This window comes from Marmota monax, unplaced genomic scaffold, assembly GCF_021218885.2.
Source record: "Marmota monax isolate L192 unplaced genomic scaffold, Marmota_monax_Labrador192_F-V1.1 WCK01_AAM20220418_F8-fsc00026, whole genome shotgun sequence".
NCBI lineage: Eukaryota > Metazoa > Chordata > Mammalia > Rodentia > Sciuridae > Marmota > Marmota monax.
Window position 1 is genome coordinate 3,471,996 of NW_026693108.1, and position 18,222 is coordinate 3,490,217.

At 49.1% G+C, this 18,222-nt stretch overlaps 1 protein-coding gene across 2 annotated transcripts in view; it reads right to left on the reverse strand.

The window, feature by feature from the left end:
* Positions 1-18,222, reverse strand: part of Myo16 (myosin XVI) — a 537,302-nt gene that overhangs the window by 48,622 nt on the left and 470,458 nt on the right. For both annotated transcript variants that reach the window (XM_046454924.2, XM_058582735.1), the window contains exon 32: positions 9,693-10,802. In XM_046454924.2, coding sequence (XP_046310880.1) covers positions 9,693-10,802 — 1,110 coding nt within the window. The remainder of the gene's footprint in view (positions 1-9,692; positions 10,803-18,222) is intronic.

The following is an 18,222-nucleotide window of genomic DNA, read 5'->3' on the forward strand; positions in this document are numbered from 1 at the left end:
ACTTTGGCTGAAGTTGACCTCTGATACTTTAATTCCTGAGAAGAACTTCATGTCCAGAGGCCACGTCATAGAAAACATCTCTGAGAATAGAAGACATTTCTGACGCCATTACGCGGGTCCCCGAGACTCACGCAATCTCTAGACGTGGAAATGCACTCTGGTTAGCAGCTGGACCACACTACTGGGTTTTCTAATGATCATCAGATTAAAAAGACATTTTTATGGTCCCACATCACCATATATAAAACACCACGCCTCTTTCCTGTGTCCCTGTCCCCAACCTCTAAATTAGAGATAATTTCAAGCCCGAGTGAGTGCATGGCGGAGACCCCCTGCCAAGTTGCAACTGCTTCCGTGAAATTAATGTCAACAATCAGAGTTTGCTGTCTGCTGTGACGCGCAGGAGGTCCAGCCAGGCCCTAGTTGTGCCAAGGCTTCCCAGGTGGAAACGGGCTGGGGAGACGGAGCTGCAGGGGCTCCCCGGGACGGAGGGCAGGCAGTGGGCTGGGATGCAGCGGCCTAGGCTCTGTTTCCTGAGGACTGTGTGATATTCTTACGGCAGTTTATCTGTTGACATCGTGGAGGACTTTATTACTAGCAGCTGTAGAACCAGTTAGACACCAAGAGGCAAGGTCAATGCAAATCTCTTGAAGATGGGTCAAAGTTGCTATTTTTCCCTATAGGATCTGCTGCGGGACACTGCTGTCCATCAGGAAGGGGCATGTGCACTGGGAGAAGGGCCCACCCTTCTTGAAGGCAGGTATTTGTCCTCCTCTCCTCCTCCTCCCTGATGCAGTCAAACCCAGCCCATGTTCTTGGCAGGTGACCTTGCCTGAGAAGGACCACTAAGGGGACAGGACTGCACAGCACAGCTGAGGCTTCCATGTGCTTTGGCCCCTGGAGAAGCCCCGCGAGGGCTGCACCCACGGCCTGCCCCAGGTGCAGGCTCACCCACTTCTTCCTGGATTTTCCATCTTCCATGAAAGGAAACGGACAAAACCACAATACGCATATTTTCCTTTGAAAAACTCTCATGTACCAATTACACACATGCCTGTTCGACTTTCTTTAAAATGGAAGTTTCTTTCAGAAGATTATGTTTGATTAGGGGCCAGAGTTGGGGACATGGAGAAGCTCTTTTGGGGTTTCTGGGGACTCTGGGCAAAGCACATACTATGTGCCACTGGGTTCCACTGTAGATCGCTGTAGCCTTCCACTCAGCACGTGCCTGCCCGGGGGCTCTGCATGATCTAGAACCCAGCCATTGGTGGGAGGAAACAGTCACACTGTCATTTACTGTCTTATTATCATTGATGCGCACTGTTAAACTGCAGGTGGCCAGCGATTGCCAGTGCCCAGGCTGTAGGGAAGAAAACTGAAGGTTTCAGGGAGAGGCCAGGATAGCGGCCAGAAGCCTAAAGGCTGTCCAGTGCCCAGTGTTGGCGTCCTTGGTCATGGGGTAAGGTACAGTGAAATCAGTTTAGCTAGCTCACTAATGGTATGGAACTTTCCAGTCTAATCCAGGATTAATGATAAAAATGGCTGGGGTCAGGCATGAAGGACCTACGTACTGATGGGTAATGGAGAGATCCGTCTTTCCTTCTGACACTCTAGGAGATCGCTCAAGGCATCTGTCCAGCACCTCTGTGGGAAAGCATCCCGTGTACCCTGTCACTCCTGAGCATCTCTTCACAGAAGGAAGAAAACCCAGGACACAGTACCACGTGGCAATCATGAGATGCAGGGAGTCAGGGAGGTCTTTATTCCCTTGCTTAAGGACAGCTGCTGAGTGGCTTAGAGGACGGAGCACTAGACTGCTCCCTGGAACCCCCAGTGGGAGTTCAATCTGCAATCCAGCGCAGAGACACACAGCACACAGCAGCTGCTTCCTTCAGCAGGCTGAAAGCATGAAGAACGTTTACTGTTAGGAGACAATCCACTGCTGAAAGGCCTCCCTTATTTTCAGGGTTTCAGGTAGGGCAGATTCTCCTGCGATGGTGCACCGCACGACATCCTCATGTAATGGCTTCTTGGCTGCGTGTAGCTCCTCTGAAGACTGATGAACTATTGATGCTGGATGCACATCTCTGGTCTGACTGACATGCCCATGGTGCAGGTTTATAACCAATGTGTTAAGGTAATTTCCCAGGATGATTTATACAATGCAAAGGGCAACTTTTCGATCAGATTGATCTAAATATTTAATTGTTGTTACTCTCTGCTTGTTTTTGTCCCTGGATCTCAAAGAAAGAGGAAGCACTGTGGCCTCCTGGAAATACCACTGTCCTGAGGCAAGGAATTTCACTTTCTTCCAGCCAATGTGCACAGAGGGGGCTATGAGCACAGGTCTGACAGTAGTCCTCGGGTTAATGATGTTTGTCACTTTGCTGTCATCAAGTCTTCTCTGTTCACATGATTTACAAAAGCTTGAATTCCTGACTTTTATTTTTTTCAGAAAGGTACTAGAGAGAGAGGAACCTTTTGGGGTGTCTTTCTCTGTTTGGTCACGATGACTGAAGGTCACTGCCGGCCATCTGCCTTGCCCTTAGCAAGGCTCCCAGCACAAGCTGAGGGCTCATTCAGTACTCATCTAGTTGCTGGGGACCCTGTGCAGGTGCCTGACACCCCCTTCTGAGACTGAAGTTCACATTCCCACCAGGAGTAAAGGCGAGATGCTGGGTGGGCCTTGGAAGGGGATTTCAACCTCAGTTCCCAGGCAGAGCCTTAGAGGGGCCCAGGCAAGGGGACATAGGGGTTCCGAGACCACAGGGGCACTTCTGGGACAGGTGTTAGAGAAGGTGAGGAAGGGAGCGGATGGAGCAGAGGGCAGGAGAAGAAGGTGCTCTCAGTTACAACCTGCACGTGGATGTTCTCAGGAACACTGAAAACTGGGCCAGAAGGTCTTATCTGCTGCCCACCCCCCATCTTTTTCTGGTAATAAGTTTCTATTTAACTTAGAAGGGAATTCCTTTCTCAGTCAGGGTCTCCGTATAGTTATTTTAATTTCAATAGTTTTCAGAGACTAAGAATAGCATAATAGAAGTAACTCAGGGGTTGGGAGAATGGAGACCTGTGTTTGATTCCTGGGGGTGAGGCGATTTCTTCCTGTGATTAGGGAGAATCAAGTAGCTGGCCCAAGTCAGATTTCTTTAATGACAGGGACAGGACAGCTCTTCACCTCCTCACAGGGGCGAAGATCTAGGGAGAGAGAGGCTGATGTGCTTGGCCCACACCCAAGTGTCAGCTCTAACTACTATGGAATAGCGCCGTTGGCATGGGACACGGGGCACCTGGGTGCACCCCTTCCAGGGAGGTCACCTGCACACACCTGGAGTCCCTGCGTTCTTGTCCTTTCCCTTCTCTAGCACTTGGCATCCTTTGTAGGAGATACCCTGTGAGTTCCTGTTGAATTCTCACGTGACAGAAGAGAAGCAGTGGAGATTTTTCAGAGCCTTATCATGAAGCCGGTGAGACGCAACCAGTAGAAAGCACGCCTGCTCTGACTCCAAGCAAGTGATGCCTTCTGTCCTCCCTCTCCTTCCCCCACTCCCCTGGCCACCTTCTAAAGCAGCTGTGTATCCAGGACCTGCATTTCCCACCCCATCTTTGGTCTTCTGCTTGCTCTGCCTGTTCCCCCACTTCTGCACCTGGAGAACCTCGGCCACCCACTGCCCGCTCTCTCTCTTCCTGCCCCCTTGCAGCTCTGGAAGGAGGCCCTCTAAGAGGCTGGGGCGTTCACAGCTCCCTGTCCTGGCTGCTGAACTCACCTGTACGCACCTCTCAGGCAGTCTCCCTCGTTCCTCCCAGATCCCTGGCATTTTTTGAGAATCTGGTGACATGTATAAAATCTCTTTCCACAGAAGGTGCATGCACACTGCTGGGGTTCCTGGCCAGGTGGAGTCCAACTCTGGATCCACAAAAGGCCCAGGATCCACTGGTTAAAGATTCACTCACGTTCCGGAACTTCTCTCACTGAAGGGGGATGCACTCCCTTGTGGTCTGTGAGAGGGCAGAGGCAACGCCACAGGCCTCCATTTATGTTTTTGGATTCTCAAGTTCCAAGCCCTGTGCTTATATGAAGTAAATGCTCATTGGCTGACTCCAAGGGAAACAGGTCTACCGGTTAATGCACAATTTCATTGCATGGATTCTTGGGCATTTAGAAGAAGGTGTTGTAAATTGTGAGGAAAATGGCAAAACGTTCAGAACAAATACTTGGGCATTAAAAATTGTCTTTTCAATTAATTTAGAGGAACAAAGCTTTGTGCTTTCAACAAAGACAAATTTGGCTACTGATAGTTTATAAAAATCCAAAGCTCATTTTTTACCGTAAATGAACAAAGTATCATTTCTACTAGACCTTGGGGAATGAGAAGCACTGAAATGTATAGCTGCAATTCCCAGGCTCAGATATTCTTGGCTACTGCAGAGGGGCCAAGAAAAAATTAATAAAAAATCCTTAGAGAGACATAGCCTCCTCGTATCAGAAGCTGGGTTTACTGGCACTACAAGGGGACACTCTAAGAGCTCATCCTTGCTTAATGTCCACCAGGTGACAGAGGGAGGCCTTCCTTCTCAGGAGATGTCGATCTAGCTTCCCCACAGGACTTCCTCATTCAGAAAATGAGGGAAACTTGATGTTGCTTGGAAATGGTTCTAGAATGCAGGGGAATGCCTTCCTTCCATAAGAGGGAGACTGCTCTGTTAGACAGGAGTGTGGACAGCAACCTACCAGGGAGGAGAATCGCACGAGTGGCTGTGTGCTGCCTCTGCCCAGCCCTTTGTGACTCCAAGGACCCTCAGGCCACCCCCACTTGCACACAGATCAAAATCACCATGGAAGGGAGCTTTGTGGAGCGGGAATGAGCAGCACCTAGGCCAGGCAAAGTCTGCACATGGGGAAGGAGCTGTGGAAGGAGCCCTGGGTGCTGAGTGTACAGCCCTCTACCCCATGTCCAAATCCACAGAGACAGGTGACATTCTTAGGCTGCAGTCTCATTTGAACGTGTCAGAGACTAAATGATAATGTTAAAACTTGTGCTTCGCACAGCTGGAGTGAGGAGTGGCCCTCACAGATGGCTTTGCATGAGTTGGCCTCAATTTCTGTTGGTGGTTCAGAGGCATTTCAGTGATACTGAAGCTCTGGGCTTCTGGTTACTAAACAACGTATAGGTGACTGCACTTGGCACAGACACATCTAAACCTCATAACTGACCTAAGACACAACTGCATTTATTTTTGAATTCAGGATGAGACTGAAATTCTTTTTGAGTTTTGATCTTTCAAACTTGAGTCCCATTTGAATGTAATATTTAGAAATCCACGGTTATTTCGGGCCGTGGTAGAAGGGCTGTCTGCATCAGCTGCCCATGCCAGGCACTGTCACTGAAGTCAGACGGGAGCTCCTGGTTGCTCAGTGAATCATTTTATTTCCATCATGAGAAACGGTGCTGTGCTCCCCATGCTCCGGCTTTCGTCGTGAATACCTGTCTCCTGTCAGTGCAGACAAGCGGCATCGCTGTCCTATACTCATTAACGTGACTTTAGAGTATGTCTTTCTCCCCCTAAAGAACATCTGTGGTAGAATATTTATATATTTATTAATAAAATGATTTGATATTGGGATGCTTTTCCAGATTATCCAGTGCTGGCGGAGGGCAGCAGGCAGGAGCAGAGACCAAGGACAAGCCCCATCATTCTCTGTATTCTTAGGTATGTTTGAAATTTTCCTTAAAGCCAACTCTAGGAAAAAATTCCTTTCAAACCGCCCTCCGGAATAAAAATGCCAAGTGGTAAAACGTGTGTTTATATAATACTCTTGACTTCCAAACTCAAAATATTCTTATTTGGAGTGTTTATGTAATCATATAAAATATTTGAAATTCGGGGCTGGGTTGTGGCTCAGTGGTAGAGCACGACGTGTAAGGCCCTGGGATTGATCCTCAGCACCACATAAAAATAAATAAAATAAATTGTGTCCAACTACAAACTAAAAAATAAATATAGAAAAAATTTTGAAATTAATGTAATTTCCATTTGGTTTAAATGAATCCTATTAAGTAAAAATGCCATCAGGGCAAGATCCATCAGATGTATTTATATCTCAACTGCTTTTTAGGTAAATTTTCCATCAAATAACTATTGAATCCCCCTAATATTAGGAGACAATATTGTACGTTGTAGTTCTGCTGATGTCCTGAAGTTCCTGTTATGTCTGATGAGCAAGGGTGTCCAGAGCAATGGAGCAAGGTTTCTAAGTGCTCTGAGAGTCACACCTTTCCCTAACCCAGCCTAGCTCTCCCTGCTTTCTGCTCCAGACTCTAGAGAGGTACCGCGTTTTTGTCAGCCCCGGAGACCCCCCTGATCTTGTGCCCTAAGAGCAGAGCCAGGGCAGGTGCTTTCTTTCTTGTCACGAGGGATAAACTCAGCCAAGCCGCCTTCAGCGCAATGGAGCCCCCTAGTGGCCGAACACGCCCAGGTCTGTCCTCAGTCGCCCTTTGGGTTAGGCCTTGTGTTTTTAAACTAAGCAACTGGAAACAATTAGCATGATACTATTAGCCATATTATACCATCAGAGGAAAAGACAGTTGTGAATTAATGGGACTTTGTTTCTGGGAAGGCAGGGACAATGAAACCTTTAGTCCTTCCTCACTAAAGGGCCAAGAGGACTGAACACTGTTCAGAACCACACATACGCAGAGTGGGAAGGCAGGCCTTGGTATTCCCGAGTGTCTGGGACCATTTTCTCCATCCAGACTCTGTGGCTCTTACTTGCTGCACCTCGGGGGCAAACACAGAGTTCTTAAAGCTTTCTCCTGCTCTACTAGGTACAGCGTGAGGGTAGGTAAGGAAAGAGCCACTGGGGACAGAATTACTGCATTCGAGCCTGGCTCTCCTGAGCAGAGAAACTGGAGTAACTGGATCAGTCTCCCTGTGCCTCAGCTTTCCGTAAAAGGAGTCTAAGGGTAGCAGACGCCTGGTGGTGGCCTGAGAATCCGGCAGGCTACTGAAGCGCTGCCTGGAATAGAGCGCTATGGGCACCTGCTGCTCTCGTGATTCTATTCAGCCTGGGCCGCACCCATCAGCTTCAAGATCTTATTTTTTTCTGTATGTGGATCTACGTGATTTTTTTTACGGCTCAAATTGCATATGCCAACAGTCTGTAGATGTGAACTTCTTTGATATTTGTGAGTTTCCAGAACAGTCCTGGTAGGGCTACAGTGAGAGAAGCTCCCTCCCTATGCCCAGCAGAGCACCATGTGTCCAGTGGAACTGCCCACTGTGGGGAATTGACCAGCAGATTAATCTTTGCAAGGCCCTGTCCCAAAGAGGCAACGCAAACATTCTGAATCCTCCTGCAAAATCTGCAGGACAACTTCCTCATATCACAACTGTATAAGAAACAAACTGTAATTAATGTAGAAGCCTTGATGGTGAATTAGCCACACACTGGATTATTTGATAAGTAAACTATTTCAGGTGAAAATAAAACGTCTTTAAATACGTAAGGGGGAAAGTAGAAGGTTTAAAACTTGAAAGGAAAGAAACCCCAAGGTAATAGTAACTCAGGAATAACCTCCCTTTAAATCATTTAGAAGAAAATGGATTCCTCCCCTTAGGATCAAACTGTGAGCCTTACAATCAGGGGCAGCTCTAGAGCCCCGCCCTCCCATTAAGCATCCTTCTTCCATATCTTATCTTGACCCCTTTCACCTTCAGGAAGATTAACTTGTACATTTCAAGGAACACCATGCAACTTACTTATAAACTTACTTCCCCATCACAGACCATAAAGAATCCTGCAGTGGTCAACTGTGTAGCTGAGTGTCCTACATCTGTGAGTGGATGACCCAGTCTCCTGGTATTAAATTTCCTGTTATTGCTGCCCAAGTCCTAAATGGTTCAAATCAATCTCTTCAAATTGCAAAGTATTTTGTAAAAACCCACAATAGGAAAACAGGTATCTTATAATTTTACAGATGAAGTTTTGGTGCTATATTTGAGGTTTTGACACATGTCCCCAACACTGGCACCAGAGGGACAATGACCAGCAAATTTACACACCAGGCCTGGAGACCTCACCATAATTCTCACTTCCCCTCTGGGATTTCCAAATGATGAGGTCTGTCCACAAAAGTGTTAACCTCACTTTTTTTAAGAGAATAGCTAGAGTCAAGAATATACCTAATTTCAATCTATAGTAAAATGAGGTTTACCAGTTATCAATAAACTTCTAGTTTTTAAAGCAAATCTCGATGTGCTCGTTTAATGATCTTTCTCTTAGATTCCATCTTGGTCCTTGGAATGAAACACGACCTGTAAAATTCAAGCATTCTGCCACTTTCAAGTTCAACTTCACCTATTAGTTGCCTACAGTTAAGAAGACATTGTTAGCTAAACAAGCAACTAGCTTTTTGGTCTAGAGAACAAATAGTGAGTAGGTTATCTAGCTTGCCAAGGTTCTTAGCCTCTGCCTGCTTTGCTCTCGTTCACATTGCTTTCTGGATTTTCTAGTTTTCATACCTGAAGTAATTTCTTAATCAAATGATGGAAACTAACATGTCTATGCATTTTCTTTCAAAGAAGGAGTAGGCTAATACATGAAATGTCACACCATAGGTCAAATTCTTATTTGCAATCCTGCCACTTGACCCCAAAGAGGATAATAACCCCTCCACATTGAAGTTTTACATCTCTAAAGTGAGGATATCCACAGTGGCCATTAGCCTTGGGAGGTAGACGGTCTAATGGCATCATGACACACTTAACAAGATGTTTACATTAATGTACTTCTTCCTCAACATACAGAATGTTGAAAAAATATCTTGTATAAAAACTGCAATTAAAAAATGACAACATTCTTTTTGATTATTAAGGGCATCTGCAAAAGCAGCATGTTTGGTACAAAGGCAACCTCATGTGAATGAAGTGGTATGTGTTGAGGTACTTTCAAGAGATTAGCAAAAATTTCTCTCTGCATTTTTTTTTTCTGGCTACATTCTGCATTTACAGTGACACAAAATAAACGTTTTTTTTATTTTTTTTAACCAAGCAACAGCCTCTGGCTGTAAGAACCTAATGCGGAGCTCATCTGAGTGGACCGTCTCCACTGCTAACTTTGCCTTAGGTTGAGTGGATGAGGAGGAAACAAAACAGAATCAGCTAAACTGTTCCTTGGGTGGTGTATGGAAGAAGAACTCAGCTCATCCCCAGAACCTAAGGCGAGTGGTATTCCGTGAAGAGTGCTGGCTGAACAGGTGATCATCCCAGATGTCCTGGGGCAAAACGAGGTGGATGATAAGGCCACTAGGGTTAATGATGATATCGGCAATGTGATGTCACAAAAAATAATACCATTTCCACGTTATAAGGAAGTGTTACAGGAGAAAGAAACCTAGTTCCAGCATGAATCAAGCTATAATTTATTAAATCCGGTTGTAGTGCTAAGTATCTCTGTATTATGAGACTTTAACGTCTTATTCTGCAACGTGGAAATGCAAATTCCTACCACTTGTCCGCACTGGTTGCAGAAGGTTTTCCCTTGACATCTGCTCTGAATGGCCTGAGCGGGCCTGGACTCCGCTTGCGAAGGTTCTTAGCCTCTGCCTGCTATGCACAGGCACCGGCACCCACCCTGGCACCCACCCGGGCTCCCGCGCACAGGTGCACCAGCCCCAGGCGGGTCGGCTCACCTTCAGCTTCCCGGATCTTCCTCCCCGCGGCCGACTTCCGCAGCACGCTCCTTCCCGAACTGAAGAGGCTGGCCAGCTCGTCCAGAGGGCTGGACAGGGGCCTGGGGTTCGGGGGGCTGTAGGGGGCCGGGGCGGTGGCCCTCCTGTGCTCCGCCCTGGCTGCCCGGGCCGGGGAGTGCGGGATCTTGGCGAAGGAGCTGCAGGGCGCCGCGCTGGGCTTCGGGGGCGCCCTGGACGGCTCGGCCCCGGGCGGGCAGGCGAAGTGCGCGGGCGGCCGGCAGGCGGGGGGCGGCCCCGGGGGCGGCGGCGGCGGCGGCGAGGGCGGCGGCGAGGCCTGGCGAGGGCCCTCGGACACGGCGCAGCCCGGGGACGCGGGTCTGTCGCCGTCCCCCTTCGGGGCTTTGGAGTACTGCGGCGACAAGGGACTGGAGCCCTCCGACTGCACCGGGTACTTGAGGTTGGTTTCCAGGACCGGCAGCTTCTTCACCTCCAGGGGCGTCAGCGGCGACTCGTCCGAGGCGGGGGAGCAGGCCACCGGCGTGGGCGGGAAGACCAGGAGCGGAGGCCGGTGGGGGAGCAGGTTGGGGAAGGGGGGCGGGATGTCGCACGTGTCCTTCAGGGGCTGGCAGCTCCCCTCACCAGCCTCCAAGGCCAAGGCTTTCCGAGTGTCCGAGAACAGAGGCGAGGCGGACAGGAAGGACACCGTGCCCAGGCTGCCGCCCTCCTCGGGCAAGAAGTACTTCATCTCCTCGTACACGGACTCGCCCTGGTCGGGGCTGTCGGCCTCGGGGCCGCCCGCCCTGGCCGCGTTCCCCACCATCTCGATGTACACAGGCTCCGTGTCATCATCCTCGTCGCCCTGGGGTAGTGGCAGGCGCAGTGGCAGCTGCGGGGTGCACTGCGGGCCATCAGCTGGGCAGGCCCGCTGGGCGCCAGGGGTTCCGGGGACCTGGCGTGCACCTGCCTGACACATGGCGCCTGGGGGCCGGGGGCCCCAAATTTCCTCGTAGGAGCCGCTGAGCTTTGTGTTGGGACTTCTCTTTGGCTTTCGAGGGGGGATCTTTTTCATGGTGCTGTAGTCATCACTGTGGGGTCTGGGTCGCGTCAGAGCTGGAGGAGAAAAGAGGGAGGGCAGTGTGAGCAAGACTCCAGCCAGCGGCCAGGACCTGAGCTGGCTGGACTGTCCCTCCCCCAGGCTCGCCTTGGTCCTCAGAGCCCCTGCACTCCAGCTGTGGAAATCCCAGGCCCCTCCACCCACTGGAGCCCCACCAAACCAGACCTCCCCAAAGCACCAAGCACCCTGGCTTTTGATATTGCAGGAGGAGGGCTTCCACCCTTTGGGGGTGATGTCCCCAGGACAGGGAAGCACAGTGAGTTCTGTGCTGTGTTAGAAAGTGGTGCAGGCTACAGAGACAGGAAGCAGTAGGCCAGAGTGAGGGTTCCAGAACAGGTGGGTGGAGCGGGGTGGAGTGGTACAGAATGTGGTTTTAGAAGAAGTCTTGGGCAACTCCCCAAGCCTCAGTGAAGACAGCCTAAGAGTGACATTATTCACTATCTCAGAGGAAGGGCATGGACAGCTCTGTGTGAAAAGTACTTAGCTCAGGCCCTGGCACACTATAATCACGAAACAAATAGGTCCATCCTCATGGGAATGGAAGAAAACAAAGTTCATTTCCTAGCTCCATGGCCATCTTCAAAAGCCAGTGTTACATGAGGCTTCCCAAAGCCATGACACTCAAGAACAGAATATACCCCGCGTGTGCAATGTTCTAATAAGCATTGTCCTGATGACTTTCAGTGTGCTCAAACACAGAGGGCAGAGCTTCTCCTAGAAATAGAACGCACCAACCCCACTTTTAATATTAGTATTATAGATTTCTGCAGTCACGAATAATTTACAGGATTTGTGGCAGATGGTATTTTCCCAAACTGGTTTCAATATTTTCAGTCCCAAATGCTCTTCCTGAACCTTGAACCTGGGAGGTCTTTGGCTGCTTCAGAGAAGAAGATGTTGGAGAGATGTTGCCTGCCTCTGAGGCCGGGGCACAAGCAGTGCAGTCTGCCTTTTCACCCACCCTCCTGGACACATGGTGTGAGAGCCCTGATTTCTGCATAAGAAACGTGGACACCCTGAAGCATCCCTGCCATGGGGAACCTGTGGAGAGGCCACTTGGAGGAGAGGACCCATCTGCTCCTGCCTTCAGCTGTCTGATCTTTCCCATCCCAGGCACTGGATGTGCAATGAACCTCCTCCTCCAGGGACCCCAGAGTTCAGTCACATTCTGGAGCCATAGGACAGTACTAAAGTCATCCTTGCATCTTAAGACACGGAGTCCTGCACAGACGTGGTACCTACAGGGCACTGCTGCTACCTAAAAAATGAAACGTGTGGCTTGGCTTTGGGAAAACAGATGAGTCTTGAAGAGACAATCAGCAGAAATGGGGGGCCCTCAGGAAAGCTCTGGGTGAGGTTCAAGGGAGGATGAGGAGGGAAAGTCCGGCAGCAGTGTCACCTGCAGGAATGGCAAACAGGAGACCCACTTCGTGACTGGGCCACCAGGCTAAGGAGACTGTCAGGCAGTGTCACAGCTATCTCTGGGATTCTTCAAACCACCTGGAACAGAACATGAGCGCGAAGAGATGGGCAAAGAAGGAGCCATCGTCACGAGGGAGCCAGGACCTGAAGGATCTGAAAATAAAATGGTTCTCACTGTCGGCTCTCCAGATGGCAGAGATTCTAAAGCTAAGAAAGGACCTCCCAGCAGACAAGAAATTCAGGGCATTTTCAGGAAAACATGATCGAAAGAAGAAGCCAAGCACATGCTGTGGAGACATTTATTAAAACATCCAAAGACACAAGGTGGTGCTTCACTGACTGCTCAGGAAGCAGAGCCACAGGACCCTTCAGAACTTCAGAGGCTTGCCTCAAAGAAATAAGGCAGAGAGCCCCAAAGAGAGGAGAGGTTCCCTCAGAGACTTGAGGACATGTGCTCTGACTAATTAAGCGCAGTATAAACACATTTAGAGGAAATTGAAAGCACTCAGAGGAGACGCACCGGGTGCCCTGAAGGGGCAGAATCCACAGAGAGAGAAGAATCCTGCTCTCAGAACTTCGTGAGCAGGAAGCAGGCTAAGAGAACCCCCAACCTGCACCAAACCTAAGACCCCTGTGGAGAAAGAGTTACGACTCAGCGAGCGAAACAAGGTTCCAGAGCCATGGAGAACCCCTCCAGGCACCAGGACGGCCCTCCTCAAGGCCCTGGCAACATGTGCCCAGCGGTTGCTGAGAGCTGCATGCCAGTCCCTTTTGGATCAGGGGCACACACAACATGGCCATCTACCTGTCCCTTCAGGGTACACTGGTCCCGGGTACGGGGCTAACTAGTCTTTTAGGTCACAGCCGTCATGTAGAAGGCGGCATTCTTGAGAAGCTGTCCACCTAAGGAGCCTTGCCTGATCTCATTTGGAGGACGAGGTCTTGTCCTTGAGCCTGAGCCTGGTGCCACGACAGCAGGAAGCTTCCAGGAGCTCTGGGGAAGAGGTGAGTGTACTTTGTGTTTGGAGGGATGTGAACTGTGTGTCCACAGGGTGGAATGGGGCAGATCGTTTTTCCCAAAAAAACAGGCCACAGCAGTATTTCCAGTCCTCTTAAGAGGTAGAACCTTTGTCTCCTCCCAAACCTGGATGGACCTCTGAGATTACCCTGATGGTCAAAGACCGTGACAGAGACAAAACAGGCCTGCTCATGACGAGTGCTCCCCCGTCACCTCCTTTCCACCTCCTAGAGCGCACGCCTTTGTGGGACTGATTCTCCAAGTACCAAGTTCAATACATTGAAGCCAACATGCTGCCCAGCGAGGAGGAGCCGCCACCCAGATGCACATGCCTCAGGTGGCTGAAGCACAAACCTGGGGTGACCAGCTCTTTCTTAGATTTCAGCCACCTCCTGGTATCTCCAAGAAGGATCCAGAGTGAGAACCACCCAGAGAAGCCCCTGACCCCCACAGATGAGAGAGAAAGTAAAGCCATCCTTATCTTATTTAAATCAGTGCAGTTTCCATGGGCCGTTGACCAGTAGTAGATCCCTGGTACAGTGTTCCCCACGGCCTGCTTTGGACGTGAACAGACTTTCGGTTTTGAACTGCTGCACATAGTTAGGGTGCTTGTCAGGAGGCTGCAGAGAGCCAGGGATCTCAGCCCAACAGCCTGGATGAAAGCCTAGCCCTGTGACGTTGGCCATGTCACAGCCTGCTCTCTGACCTAGTGTCCTGGTCTGTACATGGATCATGATGCTAGCTCTGCAGCATTGGCCAGCTCTGAAGACTGAAGATGCTTAGCACAATGTCCCGCATGTAGTGACCCTCAGAAGGCTGTCCTTGTACATTAGTCCTACTGCCCAGGTGGAAATTAATCATGGCAGACAGGGTAGGTTCCTCAGAGTATGGGTGGAGCTTCAGCAATGCTGGACCCCTTAGGTGCTGGACTGACAGGTTCCTGTCCCACTAACTAGTACATTGGAGTCTAGGCAGGGGCGGGGGAGGGGGAGGGTCAGAATTGGAAATTTCATTCTTCATAAATTAAAATTAGAAAACCAGAGTCGAGGTTTGGCTTTGCAGTTACTTCTGGGTTTGCATGTGTATGTGGACATGTGAAAAGTTTATTTGCAAGCATGGATTTAAGGGCTATTGACAATTTACAATAAGAGATTTCTTTTTCTTGTTTTTGTTCAGTTCTAAAATTCATGTACAAAACATTTGCAACTACTTGACGATGCTGATGAAATGGAATCAGGAAGCCCTTCCTTCTCGCAGGGTGACTTTAGGGCAAGATTTGGAGTCCTACCGGCAGCTGAGGAGCTAGACTTGCCATTCCCAACCAAGCTCAGTATTTCACAAACTTGACTCTCATCTGAGCTCCCATATGGACTCGCACCATATTTAAGCTCTGTTAGGAGGGAGACAACTTCAAATACAAAGGGCCTTCCTCTTGGATTTCTTGCTAAGGCCTGTTGGTGACTTCTATCATCTGCACCAGTACTCAAATCACTTGGCCTCTTTCTCACTGAACATCAGATACCTGTTTATTCAATGGAAAAAGGAGGAATGAGAAGCTCATGAGTCAAGAAAACCCGTGAGTCTCTGTAAGTGGTTTCCATCGCCAGCTCCCCCAGTGCGCTTCTTCTCAGCCTGGGAATTGGCTCTAGCACAGGACCTGGAACACCCAAGGTGCTCCCTTAAGGGTCGGCTCACCGAGCAGTCAGCCAGCTGCTTGCATGAGGGAGGGCGGAATGGCTTTACAGCTGGCTACAAATGAGACAGAAAGGGCTTCCGCAGAGTTGTGGTATGCTGGGGAGTTCCCCCCTATTGGTGGACCACGCATGTGCACCACTGGGCATGCTCATGTGTACAGTGCTGCTGCTAAAATGTCCTTCCTGAACCTTCTGTGGTTCCCTCAGAGGTCAGTCACTCTTGGGCTCTGTGTCCACAGCATCCTGCTGTCATTACTCTTATTCTGCTTATCTCCAAACCTGCTTGCCCATTTATAGGCTCCATAAATGGGCTCATGGCACCCCCTGGATTATGTGTGTTAGGTGGCTGGCTATGCTGTGCAGCGTCTTCTGTGATTCCCAGTAACATGTTTCTCAGAGCCATGTTCATGGAAGGCCTGATTTCTGTCAAATTTCAGGTGATAGAAGAAAATAAAGGGGCTTCTACTCAACATGCACTGATAAAGTGCACCTCACACATCTTGAGCAGGTGCACTTGAACCTTGCCAATTGTGTTCCTATTGACAAGCAGGGAATTTGTTGTAATGAGAGCAGCACAAATATGTTTCTGTAACATATATGTGTTCATTCACTATTTATTGAATGCTTTCTAGGTGAGAACTTCTGTTCTAGAATCAAGATATAAACAAGACAGCAGGGGGAAAAATGAAAAGAGACAGGATGCATGTCTAAATAAAGCCACAGAGCTGAACCATTATTTTATCTGTATCTTTAGCCAGTGTTTTGTGGAGGATGGAGTTGTACAGCAACTTTCAAACAGTTTAGGGGCTGATTAAGGTGCTTGTCTCCAAGGCAGTGGGCCCCTGGGACCTGAAGGGAGGCTGTGTGTGGAAGTGTCCTCCCAGAACCAATCAGGGGCGAGAGCTGCAGGAGCACCCTGCTTCTGTTTCAGCTGCAGCAGCGGTCACTCAGCAGGCCCTCCTCCACCACATCATTACTTGAGCTCCATTTCTCACTTAGGATTTAGGGCTCAGCTCACCGACCCTCATGGGCATTGTGAACCATCTGTGACCTCGGAGCTTTGAGGCCCACTCCCTGTGTCCCAGGAGATTGGGCTCTGCCCCCTCTTCTTTATTCCCACAGCGAACCTGTGCTGTGGGTCACTGTTGCTGCCCCTTGATTCACATGGGCCTGGAAAGCCCTGGTCGCTTCTGCAAGGCCACAAACAGACTCTCATTTCCCGTGCTGTTGGAAGGATGTGCACTGTGTGGGGAGGAAGGCTGACCTGTGAGCACAGAGTGACATCAGGAAGAGGGAGGAGCATACTGGCTAGGAGCTTCCTCCAGGAAGAGGGAAAGTGGGCCTTGACCTTCCTTCCCCAGCCACTGTTTGCTAAGGGAAACCCCAGACTTTGGGAAAAATGGTTCTTTCACATAATTGACATAGCTTGTTAATAGTTTGCAAAGAAGTGCTAAAATTTATTGGTCTGTGAATTGATTCATGCTTTTGAGGCACAAAGGTAGTGAAATAAAATGAGCTCTCCATACTGCTGTTCTTTATTGCAACCCTGTTGATGAGCTGACAGCCTATAGGAAAGGCATGTGCCAAGAGGAACAAGACCAAACCCAAAGACAACCTGGAACAGCCTCATTACCAGTTCCTCTGCAGTCCCTGGCCTTTGTTCACCAATCATCTCCTTTCGCTTTGCAGCCTCTGACTTGATTAACAGCTTTATGTGCAAAGGGAAAGAACTTGATTTTTTTTTTAAATAAGGCAAACAGAATGGCCTTGGTAATCTACAAACCCTAGCTTAGGCCTTGCTCTTGTGAAACCAGGGTTCACAAAGCATTTTAAAGGGTGACTGTATGTTCTTCCTACCTATTGGTAGAAATGAGGAAGACTGTGACTTGTTACTAGGGGCAAAATAACCAGCACAGCTCTTTGGTAGAAACATGGCATGTTTAGGATGACAGCTGTCTAGAAGGGCTTTCTGTGATGGTGGAAAGTTCTATGCCTGTGGCTATCTAGTGCTTGGAATATGGCTGTTGGCTGAGGACAGACATTTAAAATCACAGTTAATTTTAGCAACTCTCAGTTTGAATGGCTGCATGTGCCTATTGGCCACTATGTCAGCAGGCACAGGTTTAGATTGTGCTGAAATTTTTGGTACTGAAGGAAGTGTCTAAGATGACTCAGACACAAAAGTATAGTGTCCCACTCCTGTCACAAGAGTATAGATGGGACCAGAGCCACTGTAGCTTCTGGCTATTCACTTATGGGTGTAGGTATTTTTTGTGACCAGAAATCTGGAACACTGACGCGTTGAGAGACTTAAGTCCCTCACGGCCCTTTCTGACTTTGCAATCCTACACAACTTAACCAGCAAACGTGCTTAGGCAGCTTAATTTTTAAATTGTAAGAATATATTTAGAGCATTTCCCAAAGTGCAGAAATGCATCTCTGTTCCCAGGAGACCCAAGACTTTCTTTTTGTGGTTGCAAAGTAATCAGTATTAGGAATTCTGTGTTGTAAGAAGGAATGCAGGTCGTAGATGGTAGAAAGGGAACTGTGTGCCTCCTCGCCCTCTCACAGGCTCCTACAACAGAGCAGAGTTGGGGAAATTTTCTAAGCAACTAATGGCCACATGTGAGCTGAAGCCAGGTTCCAAGAAATCAAAGTGTACGTAAGCCCCTTACGGGTCTAAGGAAGGTGTCCTGGTGCCTTGTGAGCAGCAGAAAGGACTTTCAACAGTTTTGCGCCTGCTGTCTTGCACCCTGCTTCCCCTGCATTCTCTTTCCCACCCTCCCCCTCCCCCCTTTTTGGTCATTCACCTTTCATCTGCAGCTTGTGTCTCCTGAGGTCTGAGTAGGCCTTCTTAGTTGACGTTGTTTTCTGCCCACGTGGAAGACCTTACACTCCGTTTTGAGCTCAGCCTCTCCTATCTTTTCTCCTTTCCTAGTCCCTCGACTGTTGATGCCTGACCACTCCAAAACCTCAACTGCGGGGCAGGGGCCCTGTAATGAGCATGCAGGCCTCCCGCTTTGTGGGACTGCTCAAGCTACTCTGTGGCCTGCTGAGCTCGTTCACAGAGCTACCTCAGTGTGCAAGTGTGGACGAGGCTCCACTCTGTATACACAGTGATTTTCCATCTTACTTTGTATTTTTTCTCATACTGTCCTGAATGTTCATTTCCCATTCTCCCTACCTCACTAGTCTTAAAATCTTAGATATGATTCTTCCTCACCCACAGTGCCAAAAATTCTCTCCCCTAATTTCAGTCACTACTTTCTGAGATCTGCACTA